The sequence below is a fragment of the Crinia signifera genome, chromosome 9 (assembly GCF_055691185.1).
Source record: "Crinia signifera chromosome 9, ASM5569118v1, whole genome shotgun sequence".
NCBI classification, from domain to species: Eukaryota; Metazoa; Chordata; class Amphibia; order Anura; family Myobatrachidae; genus Crinia; species Crinia signifera.
In genome coordinates, this window is record NC_139225.1 from 2,925,042 (window position 1) to 2,943,698 (window position 18,657).

The 18,657-nt window shown below is 46.9% G+C and overlaps 2 protein-coding genes across 2 annotated transcripts in view; one reads left to right on the forward strand and one right to left on the reverse strand.

Annotated features, from left to right (window-relative positions):
• The window catches only part of UCK1 (uridine-cytidine kinase 1), an 8,344-nt gene extending 1,765 nt beyond the window's left edge, over positions 1–6,579 (reverse strand). Inside the window, exons 1-5 of the mRNA XM_083160908.1 lie at positions 6,398–6,579; positions 2,000–2,159; positions 1,666–1,762; positions 1,184–1,326; positions 229–323 (exon numbers count right to left, since the gene is read on the reverse strand). Of these exons, the coding sequence (XP_083017034.1) occupies positions 229–323; positions 1,184–1,326; positions 1,666–1,762; positions 2,000–2,159; positions 6,398–6,487 (585 nt within the window). The 5' untranslated portion in view covers positions 6,488–6,579. The remainder of the gene's footprint in view (positions 1–228; positions 324–1,183; positions 1,327–1,665; positions 1,763–1,999; positions 2,160–6,397) is intronic.
• Positions 6,580–6,721: 142 nt separating this feature from the next.
• Positions 6,722–18,657, forward strand: part of PRRT1B (proline rich transmembrane protein 1B) — a 55,976-nt gene continuing 44,040 nt past the window's right edge. The window contains exons 1-2 of the mRNA XM_083160910.1: positions 6,722–6,846; positions 16,275–16,357. The gene's annotated coding sequence lies outside the window, so the exon portion shown is untranslated. The remainder of the gene's footprint in view (positions 6,847–16,274; positions 16,358–18,657) is intronic.

Sequence of the window (18,657 nt, forward strand, 5' to 3'; positions counted from 1 at the left end):
AGCAAAACCTGCACCTTATGAGGCTGATACAGATCTATATTTCTTAATTTTATACTTCATACAACCCAGGTTTATGGTCTGCAATTGTAGATGGGGTTAGTCTATAAAGTGTGTTAGACCAATAAAACAAACAATCTAAAACAGTAAATTGAGGAAAAAATATGTTAATTCTATAAAACCCACTTTCCAGTCATGTAATGTAACAGACAATGATGTAGACAATGTTACCGGAAGAGAGAACTCCTCGAATGCTGGCTTGACGAAGGTGGTGTACTGCGTGAGAATCTGCTCCAGGTCTCTGCCTCGCTTCATGTCCCGCAGAACTGGGAGACAAAACAACCCGGTTAGGGGCCTTTTAGTAATAAATCAAATAATATAACCTCAGGCCAAGCAGCCTAATACATAAGTGGTTGTGGTTACAGTAACAAACCCCCCCACACACATAAATTAATTCCTTTGGAAAACATTTCCTTATTTAAAAAAAAAAGAAACAACTAAAAACAGCATAAGACAATCTAATATCATGATTACATATGCAATGTTATTCCTGCCTCTTAAACTGCACATGCAACTATATCTATATATTTACTCCCTCTATCCCAGTACAGATCTATTCGAGGATAACATAGGCAGAGACTCTGAGATGGGTGCAGCGGGCACTGGGCACTTAGAAGTGGACAGTGCTATCTATTTGTGACCGGAACATGAGAAAACCAACACTGCTGGGACATATTACTGGTCCCTTCAACGCAATCAGTTTTCCCCTTATGTAAGGCTTCAGTCGGGATGCAACGTGTTTTCTGCTGTACTGTAGAGTGAGATACAGCGGCCTGTTGGGGATTGGAATACTGACACTGTGCCTCTCAGACACCTGCTAAGACAGGGTGGACAACCTCCGGCCCGTGGGACGTAAACGGCCCCTGTAGCCAGTCTGGGTGGCCCACCCACGCTCCCGGCGGCTTGGGGGAGTTCTTGCGAGAGCCATCTTATTTAGCAGCAGCGCTGGCAGCCGTGAGTCTTATTCATGTGTAGCTGCCAGAGCAGCCGGGGACGCGTGACGCAGGGGAATTTGTAAGTGGTATATGGCCCCACAAAGGATTTCTTTTAACATTACAAATGGCCCTTGCAAGAAAAAAGGTTCCCCACCCCTGCATGAAGATGATGAAGGCGATGAGAGTCTTACCCCTGCGGGACAGCCTGACGTCAGAGTCAGTGTCCACAAACAGCTTGAGCTGGAACATGTCCCTAATTTCCTGGTTATAGAATGCCAAGATCCCCTCGAACAGCAAGACGTCGGCTGGGTAGACTGTGGTGGTCTCTGACAACCTGGAGAAGTAACGGACAGTAAGATACACAGAACACACACCCCTCAGGAAACCATATCAATGGTAAGACAACATCATCTAGTCTGTGGTGCAACTTCCTCATTGGCCATACATATATATATATATATATATATATAATCGTGCATACATAATTTATCCTAAAATAAGTGTACACTGAGGCTAAAACTGATGCACCAAATGCTAAAAGAGCAGAGTAAAAACAATAGTTATATATAAAAAGAACAATGACTATTTCCATTTTATGTTACATCTCAAACTTCAATTCCAACCATTTATAACCATTCCCTTCCACTGAAAGTGTGCAATGCTAGTGTCTCACCTTGAATGAGTGACAAAGTCATACGTGGGGACATCCACTATTTGCCCTTCTAATATGCAGGTAAGCGTCCGGTACATCAATTCATTATCAAAAGCGTCTGTAAAGAGAGGGACAGTGTGGGCAGACACGGGTGTTACCGGGAACGATTATCCTTGGACCCTTTCAATTAATAACTGTATAGGGTGAACTCAACAATGTCTATTCAGTGACGTGTAGGCACCAGGAACAATGGAAACAAACAAACCCATAGTGTAGGCACAGTGGTCAGTGTACAACATTCCATAAATGTAATAAGTAGGATGGGTAGGATAAGGCCACCGCACGCGCCACTCACCAGGGTGATCAAAGTTGTACTGTCCCTTGAGGGCTCTGGCTTTCTGCTCGGGGGTAAGTACCTTGTAGAATCGGTCCTGACTCAAGATAACGACTTTCCTCTGTCTGTGATCCACCTCATTCTGCCCCAGGAGTTCCATTATCTTCTCACATACTGTGGACTACAGCAGACGGGAAGGATCACCAGCATTATCCTTTATACAGTGCTATACATTGCAGGAACCATATGAAGGACGTACGGGTGATGGGGGAGAGTGCACAGGGTGCCATCAGTCATGGATAAGAACGCAGAGACTGGCGAGTGGCACTACTCTGCTGCCACCCACAGTATTGTACAGTTGGAAGAGAAGAAGGGGTAGGGGTCATTGCGTTGAACACTGAAGGTAGACATACATTGGGTCGACCACTTAAGGTTGACACATGAAACCGTTCGATAGGGACAAAAATGTCAACAAGCATTATGTCGGAAGGTCGACGGTTAAATGGTCAAAATAGGGCTTTCACTTTTTTGTCCCGAATGTTGATACAGTGGAGATGGACACCGAAGACGTGCACTGCTGCACTCGCCATGCTTCGGGCTCGGTGCCTCACTACACTCAGGGCACTATTATATCCTCCCTACATGACCTACTGGATGTTAGGGCATGAAATACTGCACGTCGGCTCCAAAAAAAATGCCACCACCTCAGTCCAGTCACCATAGTGCATTGCTGCAGTCACTGCAATAGTGTATAGTAGTGACCTGGTCACCATAGTGCGCTGTCACTGGAATAGTGTATAGTAGTTACCTGGTCACCATAGTGCACTGTCACTGAAATAGTGTATAGTTGTATTCCAGTGATAGTGCAGCATGGTGACCAGGAAACTACTATACACTATTGCAGTGACAGTGCACTATGGTGACCAGGTCACTACTATACTCTATTGCAGTGACAGTGCACTATGGTGACCAGGTCACTACTATACACTATTACAGTGACAGCGCACTATGGTGAGCAGGCCACTACTATACACTGTGACAGTGACAGCGCACTATGCACTATGGTGACCAGGTCACTACTATACACTGTGACAGTGCACTATGGTGACCAGGTTATTACTATACACTATTGCAGTGACAGTGCACAATGGTGACCAGGTCACTACTATACACTGTGACAGTGCACTATGGTGACCAGGTCACTACTATACACTGTGACAGTGCACTATGGTGACCAGGTCACTACTATACACTGTGACAGCGCACTATGCACTATGGTGTCCAGGTCACTACTATACACTGTGACAGTGACAGTGCACTATGGTGACCAGGGCACTACTATACACTGTGACAGTGCACTATGCACTATGGTGACCAGGTCACTACTATACACTATGGGGACCAGGTCACTACTATACACTGTGACAGTGCACTATGGTGACCAGGTCACTACTATACACTATTGCGGTGACAGTGCACTATGGTGACCAGGTCACTACTATACACTATTGCAGTGACAGTGCACTATGGTGACCAGGTCACTACTATACACTGTGACAGTGCACTATGGTGACCAGGTAACTACTGTACTGTGACAGCGCACTATGGTGACCAGGTCACTACTATACACTGTGACAGTGCACTATGGTGACCAGGTCACTACTATACACTGTGACAGTGACAGCGCACTATGGTGACCAGGTCACTACTATACACTGTGACAGTGACAGTGCACTATGGTGACCAGGTAACTACTGTACACTGTGACAGCGCACTATGGTGACCAGGTCACTACTATACACTGTGACAGTGACAGCGCACTATGGTGACCAGGTCACTACTATACACTGTGACAGTGACAGTGCACTATGGTGACCAGGTCACTACTATACACTGTGACAGTGACAGCGCACTATGCACTATGGTGACCAGGTCACTACTATACACTGTGACAGTGCACTATGGTGACCAGGTTATTACTATACACTATTGCAGTGACAGTGCACAATGGTGACCAGGTCACTACTATACACTGTGACAGTGCACTATGATGACCAGGTCACTACTATACACTGTGACAGCGCACTATGGTGTCCAGGTCACTACTATACACTGTGACAGTGACAGTGCACTATGGTGACCAGGTCACTACTATACACTGTGACAGTGCACTATGGGAACCAGGTCACTACTATACACTGTGACAGTGCACTATGGTGACCAGGTCACTACTATACACTGTGACAGTGCACTATGGTGACCAGGTCACTACTATACACTGTGACAGCGCACTATGGTGACCAGGTCACTACTATACACTATTGCAGTGACAGTGCACTATGGTGACCAGGTCACTACTATACACTATTGCAGTGACAGTGCACTATGGTGACCAGGTCACTACTATACACTATTGCAGTGACAGTGCACTATGGTGACCAGGTCACTACTACACACTGTGACAGTGCACTATGGTGACCAGGTAACTACTGTACTGTGACAGCGCACTATGGTGACCAGGTCACTACTATACACTATTGCAGTGACAGTGCACTATGGTGACCAGGTCACTACTATACACTGTGACAGTGCACTATGGTGACCAGGTAACTACTGTACTGTGACAGTGCACTATGGTGACCAGGTCACTACTATACACTGTGACAGTGACAGCGCACTATGGTGACCAGGTCACTACTATACACTGTGACAATGACAGCGCACTATGGTGACCAGGTCACTACTATACACTGTGACAGTGACAGCGCACTATGGTGACCAGGTCACTACTATACACTGTGACAGTGACAGTGCACTATGGTGACCAGGTCACTACTATACACTGTGACAGTGCACTATGGTGACCAGGTAACTACTGTACACTGTGACAGCGCACTATGGTGACCAGGTCACTACTATACACTGTGACAGTGACAGCGCACTATGGTGACCAGGTCACTACTATACACTGTGACAGTGACAGCACACTATGGTGAGCAGGCCACTACTATACACTGTGACAGTGACAGCGCACTATGCACTATGGTGACCAGGTCACTACTATACACTGTGACAGTGCACTATGGTGACCAGGTCACTACTATACACTATGGGGACCAGGTCACTACTATACACTGTGACAGTGCACTATGGTGACCAGGTCACTACTATACACTATTGCAGTGACAGTGCACTATGGTGACCAGGTCACTACTATACACTATTGCAGTGACAGTGCACTATGGTGACCAGGTCACTACTATACACTGTGACAGTGCACTATGGTGACCAGGTAACTACTGTACTGTGACAGCGCACTATGGTGACCAGGTCACTACTATACACTGTGACAGTGCACTATGGTGACCAGGTCACTACTATACACTGTGACAGTGACAGCGCACTATGGTGACCAGGTCACTACTATACACTGTGACAGTGACAGTGCACTATGGTGACCAGGTAACTACTGTACACTGTGACAGCGCACTATGGTGACCAGGTCACTACTATACACTGTGACAGTGACAGTGCACTATGGTGACCAGGTCACTACTATACACTGTGACAGTGACAGTGCACTATGGTGACCAGGTCACTACTATACACTGTGACAGTGACAGCGCACTATGGTGACCAGGTCACTACTATACACTGTGACAGTGCACTATGGTGACCAGGTTATTACTATACACTATTGCAGTGACAGTGCACAATGGTGACCAGGTCACTACTATACACTGTGACAGCGCACTATGCACTATGGTGTCCAGGTCACTACTATACACTGTGACAGTGACAGTGCACTATGGTGACCAGGTCACTACTATACACTGTGACAGTGCACTATGGGGACCAGGTCACTACTATACACTGTGACAGTGCACTATGGGGACCAGGTCACTACTATACACTGTGACAGTGCACTATGGGGACCAGGTCACTACTATACACTGTGACAGCGCACTATGCACTATGGTGTCCAGGTCACTACTATACACTGTGACAGTGACAGTGCACTATGGGGACCAGGTCACTACTATACACTATGACAATGCACTATGGTGACCAGGTCACTACTATACACTATGGTGACCAGGTCACTACTATACACTGTGACAGTGCACTATGGTGACCAGGTCACTACTATACACTGTGACAGTGCACTATGGTGACCAGGACACTACTATACACTGTGACTGTGACAGTGCACTATGGTGACCAGGACACTACTATACACTGTGACTGTGACAGTGCACTATGCACTATGGTGAGCACCAGATTATTGCACCATTCTCCCACTGACCGGGTCACTTCTATATCACTGGCTGCCCCACTCCCACTGCACAAGATGCCCGGGTAACCACAGCATACACAGAGCGGGGTAATGTCTCGTACACGCCCCAGTGCACCCCTCACCTTGCCGCTGGCGGTGCCCCCGCTCACACCGATCAGGAAGGGCCGCTGGTGACCGCGCTCCAAAGCCTCCAGGTTCCCCGCTGTAGCCATGGCCAGGACAACCTGCGGTCAGTGGGTTTACAGAGGAACTACATTTCCCACAAGCAAGACGAACTCGCGGCGCATAGCCCAACGAGGTGAGGCGCATCGCAGAGCATGCTGGGTGTTGAAGTCCCGGGGGCCGGTCCTTGCGCATGCGCGGCCTTGGATAGCATGTGACAGGCCGGGAAGTCAAGTGACAGCTCTGGACTGGGACATGTGAGAGTTGTCACATCAGTTACTGTGTGCACAGAGAGACCTATAGTCACCCCATGGCCGGCATATTCCCGCCCCCGTCCAAATCCCCTGCTGCCAACTCTGTAGTCCCCATTACAGGGGTATTTCTGCAAGGCCTGGCCTGGACAATAAAGGTAACGATTACTAAGGGTGTAGGCTGGTAAATCATTACTGACATAGGGCTACCCTGTATGGCACTGGCTTACTGACACATTAGGGGAGATGTGCTGTACCTTGGGGGGTGATGGAGTGAGGATGGCTGGGTTCAGAGGCAGAACTCTGGGAGGCAATTGAGTCATCTGCCGCCGGGCTCCTGCTCCAAGGGGGCACCTCTCCTTCCCTTCTAGTTTAAATCAGTTAACTGAAAACCATCAATATCACTTTTGTAGATGAGTTCTGAAATATTTGTGTTCTCTCTCTCACTATCTATATTTCAGAAGATATATATATATACATATACTGTATATATATATATATATATATATATATATATATATATATATAATTATTATTATTGTTACTATTACTTGTGTGTGTGGGGGGGGGGCAATATAAATCTTGCCTCCGGGCAACTGGGACAAACTTACGCCACTGGGTGGGTTGCAGGCTGGTCACCTATAAACTGCCATGTTACCAGGGGCCCGTGTGACTAGGGACATAATATGGTGCATGGGACCAGGGGCGCCGATTTATATTTTTTTCTGGTGGGTGCTCCCCCCCCACAGAGCACAAAAACACACACACACACACACACACATACCTCCCAACATGATCCTCTCCAGGAGGGACACAATACTCTGTTTCTGGACTTCCCTCTTAATGCATGATTACCACTCCCCGTGGACTCACCTGTCGGGGATCCTGGATCCAGCGGGGTCCCAGCAGCGGATATGCCGTCAGCAGCAGGGTCCCTGCGGAAGATGGGAACTAACAGCGGTATTAATACCGCTACTAGTTCCCATCCGCCGCAGGGACCCCCGCTGATGACAGCATATACGCTGCTGGGACCCCACTGCCGTGGCCCGTGCCGTGGGTGCTCCACACTTTCAGTGGGTTACTCGGGCCGCGGAGCACCCACGGTTTTGCCGCCTATGCATGGGTCATTACTGTATGGGACATAATATAGTGCAATGGACATTACTAAATCGTCTGCTGATCCGCTCTGTCAGAACCAATAATTAATAAACTGGTGGACACATAATAAAGTATAACTTTGCTACACTCTTATTACATACACAGACATACATATATACATACATAAATACATACATACTGTACGTACGTACGTACGTACATACATACATACATGCATACATACTGTACGAACATACATACATACATACATAAATACATACATACATACTGTACGTACATACATACACACATACATAAATACATACATACTGTACATACATACATACATACATACAGTACATACATACATACATACATGCATACATACTGTACATACATACACACATACATACATACATACATAAATACATACATACATACAATACATACATACATACATGCATACATACTGTACGAACATACATACATAAACACACATACATACATACATACATACATACTGTACATACATACATAAATACATACATACATACTGTACATACATACAGTACGTACATACATACATGCATACATACTGTACAAACATACATACATACACACACATACATACATACATACTGTACATACATACATACATACATACATATTGTACATACATACAATACATACATACATAAATACATACATACTGTACATACATACATACATACAGTACATACATACATACATACATACTGTACGAACATACATACATACACACACATACATACATACATACATACATACACACTGTACGAACATACATACATACATAAACACACATACATACATACTGTACATACATACATACACACACACATACATAAATACATACATACTGTACATACATACATACATACATACATGCATACATACTGTACATACGTACATACATAAACACACATACATACATACATACACACATACATACATACATACTGTATATACATACAGTACATACATACTGTACATACATACATACATACATACATACATACATACATATTGTACATACATACAATACATACATACATAAATACATACATACTGTACATACATACATACATACATACATACTGTACGAACATACATACACACATACATACATACATACATACATACATACATACACACTGTACGAACATACATACATACATAAACACACATACATACATACATACTGTACATACATACATACATACATACACACACACATACATAAATACATACATACTGTACATACATACATACTGTACATACATACGTACATACATAAACACACATACATACATACATACATACATACACACATACATACTGTATGAACATACATACATACATAAACACACATACATACATACATACACACATACTGTACATACATACATACATACATACTGTATATACATACATACAGTACATACATACTGTCAGCGGTGTAGCTAGGTGCCATGGTGCCCGGAGCAAGGGCATATTTCGCGCGCCCCCCCCCCCCCCCTACCCCGGTAATGAATTAGGGGCGTGGCTAACATGTGTTTGCATGTTACATTTGAAAAGAAAAAAACTTAAAAAATAAGACACTATATAAGACCCTGTAACGGAATCTGCTGCGCTATATAAGACACTGTAACGGAATCTGCTGCGCTATATAAGACACTGTAACAGAATCTGCTGCGCTATATAAGACGCTGTAACGGAATCTGCTGCGCTGTATAAGACACTGTAACGGAATCTGCTGCGCTGTATAAGACACTGTAACGGAATCTGCTGCGCTGTATAAGACACTGTAACGGAATCTGCTGCGCTGTATAAGACACTGTAACGGAGTCTGCTGCGCTATACAAGACACTGTAACGGAATCTGCTGCGCTATACAAGACGCTGTAACGGAATCTGCTGCGCTATATAAGACGCTGTAACGGAATCTGCTGCGCTATATAAGACGTTGTAACGGAATCTGCTGCGCTGTATAAGACGCTGTAACGGAGTCTGCTGCGCTATATAAGACGCTGTAACGGAATCTGCTGCGCTATATAAGACGCTGTAACGGAATCTGCTGCGCTATATAAGACGCTGTAACGGAATCTGCTGCGCTGTATAAGACGCTGTAACGGAATCTGCTGCGCTATATAAGACGCTGTAACGGAATCTGCTGCGCTGTATAAGACGCTGTAACGGAATCTGCTGCGCTGTATAAGACGCTGTAACGGAATCTGCTGCGCTGTATAAGACGCTGTAACGGAATCTGCTGCACTATATAAGGTGCTGTAACGGTACCTGCTGCGCTGTATAAGACGCTGTAACGGAATCTGCTGCACTATATAAGATACTGTAACGGAATCTGCTGCGCTGTATAAGACGCTGTAATGGAATCTGCTGCGCTACATAAGACACTGTAACGGAATCTGCTGCGCTAAGACACTGTAAAGGAAGCTGCTGCGCTATATATAACATGCTGACAGCTGTAAATAAAGATAAATTAATAAAGATAGATAAATATATATACAGCAGAAATAAAGATATATACAGCACAGCAGGCCAGGGCAGCAGCAGAAGCCAGAGATTCACTAACCCACCCCCCCCCCCCCCCCCACACCACCACCCCCCCCCCCCCCCCCCCACCCCCCCCGTTTAGCTGTAAAAAAAAAAAAAAATCTATCCACCTTGAATAATTGAATATCGCACGGGCGGCAGCCAGCAACACGCCTTCTCCTCCAGGCTACAGCCAGAGCCAGCGCTTGGGAAGGCTGGTGATGACGCGCTGCTGTAGCCAGGGAGGAGGGAGGGGGTCAGAGAGTCGCTGGGAGGAGTGTGACATTGTTGTCACACACACACTAGTGCTGATACGCTGGCTGCCTGCGCTGCCCGGAAGCCAGACCGAGCAGCAGCAGCAGCAGCAATTCACACAGGCAGCCGTGGTGACTGTCTGCCCGCCGCCCGGCCTCACCGCCCGTGACGCTTGGCGGCGGGGACCGGGCGAGCAGCCTGGGCAGGAGGGGAGGCAGGCGCCAGGCAGGGCAGCCGCCGGCGCTGCCCGCCACACTAGTAGCCAGGGACCATTTGCGGAGGGGGGGCGGGCCGGCGGCGCCAGCCAACCAATCGGCGCCCGGAGCAGGAGCTCCGGTGGCTCCGCCCTCCCTACGCCTCTGCATACTGTACATACATACATACATACATACTGTACATACAAACATACGGTACTTGTGAGTTATCCGGGCGTCCGATTTTTAAATCGGGTCGGATCGGGACATCGCATCGCATCGCATGCGACCATCGGATGCGATGCGATGACCCGATTTTTCCATAGGAATCAATGTTAAAATGGACTGAGTCCATTTTAACATGGAATTCAATGGGAAAAAGGGTCCTTTTCATACCCCTACTATCCAAGTGGGCATGGAGTTGGATATAAACCTGTGGCGAGCGTAGCGAGCCACCGAGCCCGAAGCGTGGCGAGCGTAGCGAGCCCCGCGAGGGGACACAGAATACCGTCCCCTCGCGGGGCTCGCTTCGCTCGCCACGCTTCGGGCTCGGTGGCTCGCTACGCTCGCCACAGGTTTATATCCAACTCCATGCCCACTTGGATAGTAGGGGTATGAAAAGGACCCCTTTTTCCATAGGAATCATTTTAACATTGATTCCTATGGAAAAATCGGGTCATCGCATCCGATGGTCGCATGCGATGCGATGCGATGCGATATCGCATCGCATCGCATCGCATCTGATTGTATGCCTTAACTTAAGGCATACAATCAAAAAATCGGACGCCCGGATAACTCACAAGTACCAAACATACATACATACACAGTACATACATACATACATACACATACATACATACATACACATATACATACATACATACATACATACACATATATACATACATACATACATACATACATACATATGTACTTATCTATCTTGGTCCTGTAGCTTCGGTCCCAGAAAAATCATAATGGCTACTTGTGATACTTACCATCCCTCCAGCAGAGATCGTTCCTCTTCGGTCCAAGTCGGCACCAGGGGTTAAACGATAATAAATCGGCAAAACCTGATACCAGGCCGGCTGAGGAGGCCGCTAGTGTGTTGGCTTTTGCATCTCCTCCCAGATATAGAGGGAATCCAGATGGATATCAGTCACTGGGTCTTCCCTCAGCCGATCAGGAGCCGCTGCAGCGCCATGTAAGTAACATATATTTATATTTATAGTATAGTTCCGCCCCCGACCCCATAAACCCATGGGCCAGTCGGACAATTAAAAGGGATGGTCATCGATAGTTAAAATCATTGATTGTCATAGAGCATATAGTATGCTGCTATTGATGGCCAACCCTAGCAGTGACAGATCGCTCCGCGCACATCGCTGGTGCTTCGCATGTGTGCTGAGAGATCTGTGCTACGCTGCTTCGCTCCGTGTGTATGGGGCATAACCCTAGTTACAGACAAAGCATATTCATTTAATAAAATATATCTGTTGTGTATTCTTTGAGGAACTGAAAGCAAAAATCTTAACTTATATAACCAGCAAAAGGCAGATGGAACCTGGTTACTCCTATTGAACGCTATGGTGTAACTACCAGTAATGTCAGGCTCCTGGTGATTGTTAATCAGATATCACTGACAGCTATTGTAAACCATAAAAGGAGCGATTGTCCTGTGTCAGACGAGCCGCACTCCCTGGGAACTCAGGGATAATACTGGGAATAACAATGTGAAAACTGCCCAATCAAACTAGTAATGCCCCTCAGGTGCTGCAAGGGAGGGGGATTAAACCCCCAGCACAGTAAAAGGGCATTCTGTTGAGTTGTCTGTTGTTTTAGACTCCTCCCATCACTCTGTGCCTCCACAATGCTGACATGTATGTGCTGTCTGCTGACTACACGTGTGATGTGATGGGTTATGGTATATCAGACTCCTCCCATCACTCTGTGCCCCCACAATGCTGCCATCATGTGCTGTCTGCTGACTACACATGTGATGGGTTATGGTATATCAGACTCCTCCCATCGCTCTGTGGCTCCACAATGCTGCCATGTATGTGCTGTCTGCTGACTACACGTGTGATGTGATTGGTTATGGTATATCAGACTAATCCCATCACTCTGTGCCTCCACAATTCTGCCATGTATGTGCTGTCTGCTGACTACACCTGTGATGTGATGGGTTATGGTATATCAGACTCCTCCCATCACTCTGTGCCCCCACAATGCTGCCAAGTATGTGCTGTCTGCTGACTACACGTGTGATGTGATGGGTTATGGTATATCAGACTCCTCCCATCACTCTGTGCCCCCACAATGCTGCCATGTATGTGCTGTCTGCTGACCACACATGTGATGTGATGGGTTATGGTATATCAGACTCCTCCCATCACTCTGTGCCTCCACAATGCTGTCATGTATGTTCTGTCTGCTGACTACACATGTGATGTGATGGGTTATGGTATATTAGACTCCTCCCATCACTATGTGCCCCCACAATGCTGCCATGTATGTGCTGTCTGCTGACTACACATGTGATGTGATGGGTTATGGTATATCAGACTCCTCCCATCACTCTGTGCCCCCACAATACTGCCATGTATGTGCTGTCTGCTGACTACACGTGTGATGTGATGGGTTATGGTATATCAGACTCCTCCCATCACTCTGTGCCCCCACAATACTGCCATGTATGTGCTGTCTGCTGACTACACCTGTGATGTGATGGGTTATGGTATATCAGACTCCTCCCATCACTCTGTGCCCCCACAATACTGCCATGTATGTGCTGTCTGCTGACTACACGTGTGATGTGATGGGTTATGGTATATCAGACTCCTCCCATCACTCTGTGCCTCCACAATGCTGCCATGTATGTGCCGTCTGCTGACTACACGTGTGATGTGATGGGTTATGGTATATCAGACTCCTCTTATCACTCTGTGCCCCCACAATGCTGCCATGTATGTGCCGTCTGCTGACTACACGTGTGATGTGATGGGTTATGGTATATCAGACTCCTCCCATCACTCTGTGCCCCCACAATGCTGCCATGTATGAGCTGTCTGCTGACTACACGTGTGATGTGATGGGTTATGGTATATCAGACTCCTCCCATCACTCTGTGCCCCCACAATGCTGCCATGTATGTGCCGTCTGCTGACTACACGTGTGATGTGATGGGTTATGGTATATCAGACTCCTCCCATCACTCTGTGCCTCCACAATGCTGCCATGTATGTGCCGTCTGCTGACTACACGTGTGATGTGATGGGTTATGGTATATCAGACTCCTCCCATCACTCTGTGCCTCCACAATGCTGCCATGTATGTGCCGTCTGCTGACTACACGTGTGATGTGATGGGTTATGGTATGTTAGACTCCTCCCATCACTCTGTGCCTCCACAATGCTGCCATGTATGTGCCGTCTGCTGACTACACGTGTGATGTGAAGGGGTTATGGTATATTAGACTCCTCCCATCTCTCTGTGCCTCCACAATGCTGCCATGTATGTGCTGTCTGCTGACTACACGTGTGATGTGATGGGTTATGGTATATCAGACTCCTCCCATCACTCTGTGCCTCCACAATGCTGCCATGTATGTGCCGTCTGCTGACTACACGTGTGATGTGAAGGGGTTATGGTATATTAGACTCCTCCCATCTCTCTGTGCCTCCACAATGCTGCCATGTATGTGCTGTCTGCTGACTACACGTGTGATGTGATGGGTTATGGTATATCAGACTCCTCCCATCACTCTGTGCCTCCACAATGCTGCCATGTATGTGCTGTCTGCTGACTACACATGTGATGTGATGGGTTATGGTATATTAGACTCCTCCCATCACTCTGTGCCTCCACAATGCTGCCATGTATGTGACGTGTGATGTGATGGGTACAAGTACATACCTCCCAACAGTCCCGATTTCAGCGGGACAGTCCCGATTATCAGGGCCTGTCCCGCTGTCCCACCCACGGGCGGCAGTGTCCCGCGGTGAGGGGGGGCTGTTGGGAGTCCCCCCTGTCGGCTGCTAAGCAGCGGGGAATAAACGCTGTGCGCATGCGCACAGCGTCTATTCCCGCAGCCAGGGGGCTGGGGGCATGGCTAGAGGCTCATAGAGCCTCTGGGTCATGCCCCCATAGCGGCAAAATGGGGGCGTGGCCTCACGGGGGGGAGCCGCGAGTATAGACCACGCCCCAAAATTAGGCCACACCCCCAAAATTTCCGGCGCACCTCCGGCGCGCAGCAGCTGCGTCCCGCATCGGTCTCGGCAGAAGTTGGGAGGTATGCAAGTATAATATACACACACAAACTGTCACTTCACATACTCACCCACCACATTCCCACAAAGGAGCTGCTCCTCCCCCTCAATGAGTCCCACGCTGATTCCCAGTGACCTCCATCTCAGGGGACTCTGATTGGCTCTAAACGTTTCCATGGAGAGACACCAGCAGCCAATCAGGCCTGCTCTGAGAACTACAAGAAACAGCGCTGTTTTTTTATGTATTTTTTTACTTTTATACACTGTTTTGACCACCCCCCTCCTAGCTCTTATGCCATCCCCCTAGGACCACCCCATCAGATAAAATGGCACATTAAGTGCCAAATAGCATATTGCCCTCCAGGGAAGTTCAGGGTTAATTAGGTCCGGCTTGTCCCTCAGACAGTGAATGGGGGCCTTTAAGCTACGAGAGCATAAAACTACTCGGAATAAGGGTATCGGTGAGACGCATTGCTGATGCATACTGGATTCAGGTTGCCGGTGACTACCTCACGTGTGGCTACATATATGGGATAGCACAAAATGAAAGACGTCTCGCAGCAATATCCTTTGTTCCCGTTTTATTACTGGGATTAACAGATTAAAAACACCTGTGGTGTCCTGAGACTGCTAGAACTATCACTGCTGTATATGTACTAACTTCATTCCACTTCAGGCTTATCAAGGAAATCTGAGAATATTTAAGCTGAGCTCTCTGCATACATTATGTGCACTTTACAAGATAATGGAGCAGATTTACTAAACCTGGTGAAGTGATAAAGTGGAAGGTGATAATGCCCCGGCCAATCCGCTGGGGCATTGGGGCAGATGTAGTAAGCCTTAACAAGAGATAAATGCAAGGCTGATAAGGAGAGATAAACGTCCAGCCAATCAGCTCCTAACTGTCATGTTACAGGCTGTGTTTGAAAAAAGTCAGTTAGCAGGTGATTGGCTGGACGTTTATCTCTCTTTATTACCCTTGCATTTATCTCTTGTTAAGGCTTAATACATCTGCCCCAATATCACCTTCCACTTTATCACTTCACCTGGCTTAACACATCCGACGATATTGTGACAAATGTCCTCTAGAGTATATGGGCCTTTAGAAGTTGGAGATGAGTTTGATGATGAATGAAGAAGCTGGGCGTTCTAATAAAGTCCTTTCTCCTATTTCTCATAGGCCCTGCAGGAGAAGGTTCAGTAGGGCGGGCTGATGCCAGGAAGAAATAACTGGAGCGACAGTGTGAAGAGTTATGTCCTCAGGTGAGCAGGAGATGTTTTACAATCTGGTTTACACAGAGTATTGAAGAATGTATGTAGGATTACAAACCGGTCTAATAATGGAATACAGTATACAGGAATCTGAACCAAACTGGAATGACTACAATTTGTTCTAGCATTGAATTAACAGGAATTTTGGACTGAAGCCGGAACCAGAATGGCTGAAATCTGAGCTGAAACCAGCTAGATACAGTGCTTTGTTATACAGGATTCTCAGCAGCAAACACTGATCATATGCACTGAGGAGCGCAGAGTCTCCTGGACACAGCTTACATGGAGGACAACAGTGCACTGCTAACCTGTGTATCTGCCAGGAAGTCCTGTTATAGCAGTGGAGGGTGGATGATTGGTTGCCAGTATCAGCTGAGTGAATGCTAGTTTGCCATTGGTGATGCAGCAGTCACCTGACTCAGACTAATGTGGCTGTGCCCAGCAGGTGGAACACAGGCAACGGGGAGAGGATGAGCAGATGCCGTGGCCATGGTCAGAGGACGGGATAGAATTGGGAACTCTCTACACAGCTAGGATTAAGGACCTTATTCTGGTCTATTCGCTCCCCTGCACATTTGCGCAGAGGAGCGTTGTTTGGCGACTGCGCACATGCATGTCCAGCCGCTAGGAGCGGGCGTGGCGAATTGCTTATTTGCCAGCCCGTTCACACCTAGCAGTGCTGGCGGGGGGCATGGGGTGGCGGTGAGGGGCTGTGCCCATAGGAATGCCCAGCGTTTCATGGACAATCCCATGTAAATGTGCCGGTGACGCAGAGGGTGGGTCCTCCTGCTTCCCGTACAGTGCGTCCGCAGATGTAAGACTCCAGAGAGGGGTCTTACATCTGTGAGCGCCTGCAAAATCATGGCTGCAGAGGGATGTTTATGGGAAACATGTATTCTTATGCCTGTGGGGAAATCAGCATGTGGGGGGAGGGGCGGACGTTCGTGCGGGCAGCATTAAAATGACACACAAAGCTGCGAATTTCTCTGCTTTGCGCATCAACTAGAATAAGGTCCTAAATGCGCAGAGGCAGGTAATGGGATCTGTGGCTGGAAGCCTTGTGACAAAGTAACCCAAATCCTGCAAATGAATACACTTGCCCTTTAAGATGTAAGTAGCCCAGAACATTCCAGATCATTCCAGATCATTCTTTGTCCTCCTAGCACTAAAACAGTAAAAACCTATCACACCCCATTTTCAACCTTGAGATGAGAGCATTGACTTGAATGGCATTTATTACCTGGAATGGGGAGGGAGACGGAGGCTGCGACCAGGTGTCCGGTAACTGTCAGCAACGACGCAGCTTGTTCTGGTTCTGCTGGTGATTCCGTCCAGACATGTACATGGGACACATTGGGCACTTCTCTCCCTGTACCGGAGATATATCCTTAACAACGCGTCACTCACAGCATTACTATAAAGGAAATAGACACTTACAGTTTATTCTTTACAAAGCAAAAGTATTATTGATACAGTCAGAATACTTCCATAGATCCGTAATATGTGCCGGTAGGTTTCTAATGCCCAAGGTATCGGATGCAGCCTTGTGGAAGGAGGGCATATTACGTGTTATATACCCCAGCGGGCACTAACTGGGCTATCGCATGCAGTGGGCAGTGGCCCAGATACCTAGGCTACTGCCCGCCCGGGCATACAATACATAATACGCATCCTTACGCATACAATGAAACATCCAGTGGTAGAACCGACAATCCTAATTGAATCAAAATACACAATTTATATATAGGGATATAACAAATAGACCAAAGGTTGAAAGTGATGGACGTACGTCTTTTTTCAGCCTAAACTACTATGAATGTGATGCCATTGACTGGCACAGGATCCAACAGATCCCATGGTGATCTCCGGATCTGATCCAAAGTGCACAGATATGACAATCTAGAGGAGTGGGCAAAAAAATTAGATGAGGTTCAATGTAGATAAATGCAAGGTCATGCACCTCGGGAGACACAACCAGTGTGCTAGTTATAACCTAAGCGGGGAGGAATTGGGTAAATCAGTACTCGAAAAGGATCTAGGAGTCCAAATAGACCACGAACTGGGGTGTAGTGCTCAATGTAATATAGCAACAAAAAAGGCCAACAAAACTCTAGCATTTATTAAAAGGGGCATGGAAACTAGGGACTCAAAAGTAATTATGCCTCTGTACAAAGCATTGGTTAGACCGCACCTCGAATACGCAGTGCAGTTCTGGGCCCCGCACTATAAAAAGGACATCATAGAATTAGAAAAAAATCCAAAAAAGAGCAACAAAGCTTATTAGGGGAATG